Source organism: Brassica oleracea, chromosome C7 (assembly GCF_000695525.1).
Source record: "Brassica oleracea var. oleracea cultivar TO1000 chromosome C7, BOL, whole genome shotgun sequence".
NCBI classification, from domain to species: Eukaryota; Viridiplantae; Streptophyta; class Magnoliopsida; order Brassicales; family Brassicaceae; genus Brassica; species Brassica oleracea.
This window is the reverse complement of record NC_027754.1, coordinates 15,559,460-15,567,135: the sequence shown is the minus strand read 5'-3', so window position 1 is coordinate 15,567,135 and position 7,676 is coordinate 15,559,460. Positions and strand designations below refer to the sequence as shown.

General features: G+C 38.9%; 2 protein-coding genes across 2 annotated transcripts; one reads left to right on the top strand and one right to left on the bottom strand.

Annotated features, from left to right (window-relative positions):
* Window positions 1-484: 484 nt before the first annotated feature.
* Window positions 485-904, top strand: LOC106302685. The gene has a single exon (XM_013739144.1). It carries the CDS (start codon window positions 485-487, stop codon window positions 902-904), a length of 420 nt encoding a protein of 139 aa, XP_013594598.1.
* Window positions 905-4,037: 3,133 nt separating this feature from the next.
* LOC106302684 lies at window positions 4,038-5,271 on the bottom strand. Its single transcript, XM_013739143.1, has 3 exons — window positions 4,934-5,271; window positions 4,163-4,872; window positions 4,038-4,087 (listed from the first exon to the last, which is right to left on the bottom strand). Exons 1-3 carry the CDS (start codon window positions 5,269-5,271, stop codon window positions 4,038-4,040), a joined length of 1,098 nt encoding a protein of 365 aa, XP_013594597.1.
* Window positions 5,272-7,676: the final 2,405 nt, after the last annotated feature.

Here is a 7,676-nt window from a genome sequence, read left to right as displayed (position 1 = left end):
GCAGGAGGCAGGATGCCTTTGTCTGGCTACCTAGCAGCTCTAGAACCTATACCGCAAAATCAAGATACTTCTCTTCCCAAAGCCAATCCAACCAATCGACAATCCCACTCTCGGCTCCGAGTACTTTATCTGCATCTACAACAATTGGAGTAAGCAACTTAAATGATAGCACCACACAAATTTTACTATCGCCTATTGAATCTTTTGATTTGAAGAAAGCCATTTGGAACCCTCCCCTTAATCCAAAGATTAAGATGTTTTTATGGAAAGCAGCTCAAGAGGCCTTGCCAATGGGAGTTAATCTCCAAAGACGAGGCGTACTATCCAACACAAACTGCTGTTGCCGTGGTCTTCAGGAATCCACCCTCCACATTTTCATACAATACGGCTTTGCCCAAGAAGTTTGGAGCTATGGACCCTGGAATGAGCCAATCCTCACAACCAAGAATCACACTTTTAAAGACTTAATCTGGGAATCAAGGAAATGGATCACACTACTATAAATGCTTTTGCATGGATCTGTTGGGCGATTTGGGGCGCTCGAAATCAAACCCTCTTTCAGAATCGATCCTTTTCTCCTCAGGAAACTTTCAACAAAGCAATTGCCGCTGCTAGAGAATGGGAATTGGCTCAACCCGCACCAATAGCCCCATCAATCCACCCACCTCCACGATCAAACTTCCAACAATTATCACCCGATCTGATTCGTTGTAACACAGACGGAGCTTGGAAAGTAGAATCGGGAGCAGCAGGACAGGGCTGGATCTTCTCGGATGCCACGACGCCAGAAATTGATCGCGGATCACTCTACAAAAAACATGTATCATCTCCTCTACTCGTAGAAGCTTTGGCGATAAGAGAAGCTCTCATGCATGTGATCTCCCTTAACATCAATCACATCTGAGTACGCTCAGACTCTCAAGTGCTCATCGGAGCAATCTACCGGAATCGAAGATCGACGGAGCTCTACGGTGCTCTCTCGGACATCGCCGGTTTATCTTCTTCCTTCACCTCTTGTTCTTTCTCCTTTATTTCCAGATCTTGTAATGGACCAGCAGATAGCTTGGCCAAAAACTGCTTGAACCTTTGTTGGTCTCTGGATGGGCATGTTTAAGTCCAACCTCTTATCTTTATAGCAGTAAGTGTTTCAAAAAAAAAAAATACATTTGGTTTTGAATGCATCTTAAGTTGAGTGAAAATATCTGATGTACATTTTCCAATTGCAACATTATTATATAATTCTTTTCACAAGCTGATTTATTATTAAATAATATAGTAATAATAATATATATCCATTATTGGTAATTTCTTTGTACTGCTGAGTGTATAAATATATCCCAAATTGTTCTGGTTCAGTATTTGATAAAAAAAAAAAGCTATAGTAAAAAGATGTTGGAATTGACATGTTGTAGTGGGAGACTGGGAGTAGTGATACATGAGTCCTGTTTTGGTTCAGTGATAGAAATATTCTTTGTAAAATATTAAAAAATTACTCATACAAAAATGTTGTAAAAAAAAAAAAAATTATAAACCAGTTGCAGAATTATTATTTTTATGCAGAAACTTTACACAATTTAGTTTCTCCTTCAAAGTAACCTAACTTTATTTTATTATAATGCAAGATTGGTCTGTTTAAGCATACACAAAGTTAGATATATTATTATTTATAACAAATGGAATCTAATTTGAAACCCTTGTTAATCTATGAGGATGTAGAATACTATTATACAAAATTGTACAGTAACTATAAACAAGATGATTCTCATGTGCTCTGAATGTAAATATTTATAAAATAATCAAAACATAATAACTATAATAATAAATTAGTGATTTAATTTTTTTATTTAAAAATTATAATTTATATAATTTATTAGTATGAAATGTAAAACAAAATTTATTAAATATTATTATGTTGTTTTTTAATTTAAATCTGTGATTTTGAATATATTAATCTGTATTAGTTCAATTATTAATTAAATATCTACGAAACACCTAGAATCACTTAAATTTTTGATGGATACACCCATTCAATTGTACGGGGACTACGTTTGTTAGAGTACCAATCCTTATTTCTTAGAGCATCTTCAACTTACATTCCATTTTTCATTCTAAAATGGAAGTAAAATGGAATACGGAGTGAAATTTTTTTTTAATATTACTCTATTTCTCACTCTATAATAGACAAAAAGGTTATATTCTATAAATAGAGTAATCTATTTTTATTTATTTATTACTCCATTATGAAGTGAAAAATAAAATAAAATTGGAACATTTTTATTCGAAATTTTATTTTACTCCATTTTAAAAGAAAAAAGTAAAGACATCAGAGATGCTCAAAGTATAGTATCAAATTTTGTAGTGATCTTTCCTTAAGGATAAACTCTTGTAAAATCCAACATTCACAATTTATCTGGTTACATTAATGAAAAAATGAAGATTTAAGAACAACACCTTAAATTACAAAAAATTGTAATTAACTAACACATTCTTGTTGATGTTTCAAGATAAAATATCTGGTATAATTTTAGGTAGTTTCATTGTCTTTTGATATTAATTTGATTTGAAAAAAAAAATTAAGCAATTAAAAGAATGTAAAAGATAATATCATATTTAAATTAATTAAAGTGAACGAATTATATAAAAACTAAATTTTAAATTATATTATAGAGAGATATTTATTATATAAAACAATGTCAATTGTCAAACACAAAAACAACCGGATATATATATATATCAAAACTTCGATCATTTGAACATTATCTATATGTTTATTCGGTTGACAAAAAAAAAATCTATATGTTTATTCAATTTATTATTGCAGATAATATTAGTAGTACAATCTTTTATCGAACGAAGCGCAATGCGTAATTATTCTGCAGTTGTCGCTGTTGAAAGATCTGGGATAACTAAAGTAAAGAACTCTCAAGGATTTCCAAACACAAACTTGTTTTATTAAGAACCTTTTAGACAATCTAACAGGACTTAGTCTAATCCGAATGATACAACGTCTAACCTGACTTGTGACGGACCAGTTCTTAATCTACCCAGTGCACTAACGATGATAACTTCACCGTTTGTAAACCTAACGTGTGCTGCTGAACAAACCTCAGAGCACTTAGAAACTGTTCTTCCCAAAAGCGTAACCTAGACACCCTGCCTAGTTACCTTTTTATATACTCTTCCCTAAGATATCTAATCTTCCTGATATCTCTCCAACATACGGGATCTCTGATTGCTTCTCTCTGAAGCAATATCTTCGTAATGGTTATCTGCCACGTCATTACCTTGTAACGACTTGTCACGCGATATGTCACATACCGGTTCAACCGTGTAGCACTTGCTCTGCTCAACATTGAACCAGCTCCAACTTGGAGCTAACAGCTGTGACCTGCTGGGAGGTTCATCCCCTTTTTGGCTTAAACAATTACTATTTTAGTAACAATGTACTGAAATTGTGTGCACCGTTAATTACTCGAGTGCCCAATCTAATTATGAGTTTATGAACTTTGTTAATCTTTAATAGCTGAGAAAAGTACTATTTTATGGCCTTATTTGCTAAATAACAAAAAAAGAAAGATATGAAATTTGTAGAAAGGAGAGAGAGATAGGAAAAAGTAACAGAGAAGAGATGATTTCGGATAGTTAGTATATTTGTTTTTTTTAGCCTAATTTCCCTAATTTTATTTTCAACAAAAACTCAGAATAATGTGAACCATAACAACTAAACATTTAATAATGATACTCCAAGTAAAATTAGATTCCAGCCTTTCACGGGATACTAATTCGGTGATTTGCGCATAAATATATTATTTAAAATAGTTTTATTTATAACAAATTTAAATTAAACTAGCCCGCGGTTTCGCGGGTTTGAATTTTTTGTAACAATAGTAGATATTATTAGTGACGGAATCAAAGCATAAGTTATGAGTTACAATCCTAAAGATAGAACGGTACAGAATCCGAAAACATAAAATGGAACAAATTATATGACACAGGTTCTAAGCCTATGTTTCGTTGTACTAGCTCATCCTTGCTGCTTAGCCACTCTCTGAGTCTTCATTCTTCCGTTGGATTGGATATTCTCCCCCTGCAGAGATGCACATTAAGACAAAAACCATTAGATAGTGATTGAAAACACTTTTACCCCGCAAAGACATCTTACTCTTGAGCCTGCTGCGAATTCCTTTGAGGAAGGAGATCGCTTGGTCAATGTCTTCTTCGAGATCAGGTTCCTTCGAATCCACTCCAGAGCCAAGACCGGCTTTCTTGTCCTTGACAACCAGCTTAGGAAAGTCTGACTCCGCTTCATCACTGTTGTCTGGAGGTACATTGCGCTGAATAAGGATGACTTGCTGGATTAAGGTGGGCAAGATGATCCTTCTTTTCTTTTCAGTCTCGGTGTTCTCAGCCATTCTCATAATCTGGTTGTAGATGACCTTCCCGAAGTTAAATCCTTTCCGAAGGTGAAGCATGTAGATGAATCGGAGACGTTCAGCATTCATGGCTGTGTAGCTCATCGTTGGGATCCAGTTTGAGCACACTAGTTTGTACAGCACTTGATTTGTGACTGTCAAGTATTTCGAGCTCATGTCTTCCCAACGCTTGATTCTGTTCCCAGAGAGGAGGGTGCAGACTTTATCAAGTTTCTCATCCATCCAGCTAGAGTCTTCCTCACAGTGCGGAATGCAGTACATTGTGTTGATCAGACTCGGAGAGAATTCTATCAACGATCCTCGTACGTAGACTGCAACCCCATCTCCCCGCGGTTCAGCATCCCCTAAATTGGCCACAAATTCACGAACTATAGACGGCTGGAATGAATCAGAGTCACAGACCGTATAGAGTAGCCCGGCATCAGCAACTGTGGAGGTTCTTATCCGAGAGGGAGAGACGTTGCTGGTGAATGAACTTCCTCGGTTTGAGTCTGACATACCTTTCTCTAGCCCCTTGAGTTAAGAATCGGGCTGACAGAGGTTTCTTTGATGGTCGCAGTAGATCTGGTTTTTCTTGATACAAACCCTGAAACGCAGTTCGACTGTTTTCATACCGCGTTTCTTTGGGAAGAATCTCTTCATGCATGTCTTCCTCCTCTTCCGATGAGTTCTCTTCGGACAGAGACTCCACTTCGGGTTCGGAGTCCTCCGGAGGTGGTGTGCATCTGATTCGGCGTTGAGAGGATTTGCGTGAGTTTTTTCGAGAGCTGGAGGCGGCAGTTTCAGGAGCTGAGATTGTGTTGCGAGTCAGTCGCGAGCTTCGCCTTACCGGTTGCATGTTGTGGAGGTGTGAGATCGCCGACTTGGTGTGTTACACTCGAGGGGGAGGTCGCGCTTTACCTAAGAAGAAACCCTACCACACTGCAAATACACATTACTTGGCCCAAGATAAAATGGCCCATTTAAACACACATTATTTGGCCCAAGATAAAATGGCCCATTAAGCAATGACAAAGTCGTGAAGAACACGTTAGACTTAATGATTCATTATGTGGGTTACACTACCCATTATGTGTGTCACACACTCTCTTTGCATGACACATTCGTGAGAGACCTGGTGAGCAATCATTAATAGGTCAAGAACCTGGGTGACCTGAGGTTCTGATTAAGGGGTTTTACGTACAGGATTACTTACATAGAGTCTGTCACGAGGAGCCAGTCACAGAAGTTCAAAACCAGGTACAAATCTAACCACACATCAAGTCCACAGCAAAGCCTTCTTAGTATCATACTGAGCATACACCAATGAGTAGCTGTTTCTCAGCTGAGTAGCTGTCACACATCAGTTTCTCCCGTTTGAGCCACACACACTGTTCCAAAGGTTAGGTTACTGACACATTACCTGCCTCCCACTTCAAGCTCATCGGGAGGATTAGTCAACTTTTTATTCCCCCAGAGGTCAGACCATGTTTATGCTCAATTAGAACAGTGATCGATACCAGGTGAGAGTGTGGTAACACCCTGATCCAGATCGATTGTTCGTCACCCTGAGCCATCGTTCAGACATCTGCCCAATCAAGACAGTGATCGGCTCCAGAAGCACGAGTATGGTGATACCCTGTTCCAGGACGAGTGTCTATCACACTGGGCCTTGCTTACCCCTTTCCTTTATATATATATATATATATTTTTTTTTTTCAGGTGTTTCTTGATCCACTCCAGACAGTGATCATAGCTTAGAACGAAAATGCGGTGACATCCTGATCCGAGATGAGTGTCTTTCTGCATGGGATATGTGTCAGCACCGTGTTCCTCAGGTCTGGTATGTGTCTTTCAGCTAGTTGAATTTGTACGCTCAGGGTTTTGCTTGGTGTGGACTCGATATGTGTTTATTTTTGTACATGCAGACCTTCCGAGCTGACCCCATGATGCTCTGTTCAGAGATCTAAAATTCCCAGAGCCTTTCGGAGCCCCAGGAAGGTGTTGAAATCAAGCGGTTTTGTGAAGATATCTGCAAGCTGATTCTCAGATGATACATGTTCAATAACTATCAATTTTTGCTCAACCAGTTCTCTGACAAAGTGGTGTCTGAGATCGATATGCTTAGTACGAGAGTGCTGCACTGGATTCTTAGTTAGGTTAATGGCACTCATGTTATCACAATGAACAAGCATAGTGTCAGAAAGGTACCCGTAGTCCACCAGCATTTGCCTCATCCAGAGTAGTTGAGTGCAACAACTCCCCAAAGCGATGTACTCAGCTTCAGCAGTGGAGAGTGATACACAGTTCTGTTTTTTGCTGTGCCAAGACACTAAGTTGTTTCCCAGGAAGAAACACCCTCCAGAAGTGCTTCTTCTGTCATCGACACATCCTGCCCAATCAGCGTCGCAATACCCTGCTAGATTCACATTAGTCTCAAATGTATAATGTAAACCAAACTCTAGTGTACCTTTCACGTATTTGATGATTCGTTTGACAGCATTCATGTGGGATTCTTTAGGCGAAGCCTGGTATCGAGCACAGATGCCCACGCTGAGACAGATGTCTGGTCGGCTTGCAGTGAGGTACAACAGGCTGCCAATCATAGCTCTATATAGTTTCTCGTCCACACTAATCCCTTCTTCATCTTTAGACAGTTTGGTAGTTGTACTCATGGGGGTTCTGGCAGTCTTGCTTGTTTGCAGACCAAATCTCTTCACCAAGTTCTTTGCATAGGTGCTTTGGGTGACGAAGATTCCATCATCCATCTGTTTGACTTGAAACCCAAGGAAGTAACTGAGCTCACCCACCATGCTCATCTCAAATTCCCTTGTCATTGAGTATACAAATTCATCAACTAGGGTCTTTGAGGTGCTTCCAAAGATGATGTCATCGACATAAACTTGTATTACCAGAATGTGTGAGTCAATCTCTTGAATGAACAGTGTCTTGTCCGCGCCTCCCAATCTCTCATACCAGGCTCTAGGAGCCTGTTTCAGTCCGTATAGTGCTTTCCTCAGCTTGTAAACATGGTCAGGGAAATGTGGATCTTCGAATCCCTTTGGCTGGCTCACGTAGACTTCTTCCTGGAGCAGTCCATTTAGGAAAGCGCTCTTGACGTCCATCTGATACAGTTTGATTTTCAGCTTACACGCAGTTCCAAATAACAGACGTATTGACTCTAACCGAGCCACCGGAGCGAACGTCTCATCAAAGTCAACACCTTCTATCTGTGAATAGCCTTGTGCCACTAGTCTAGACTTG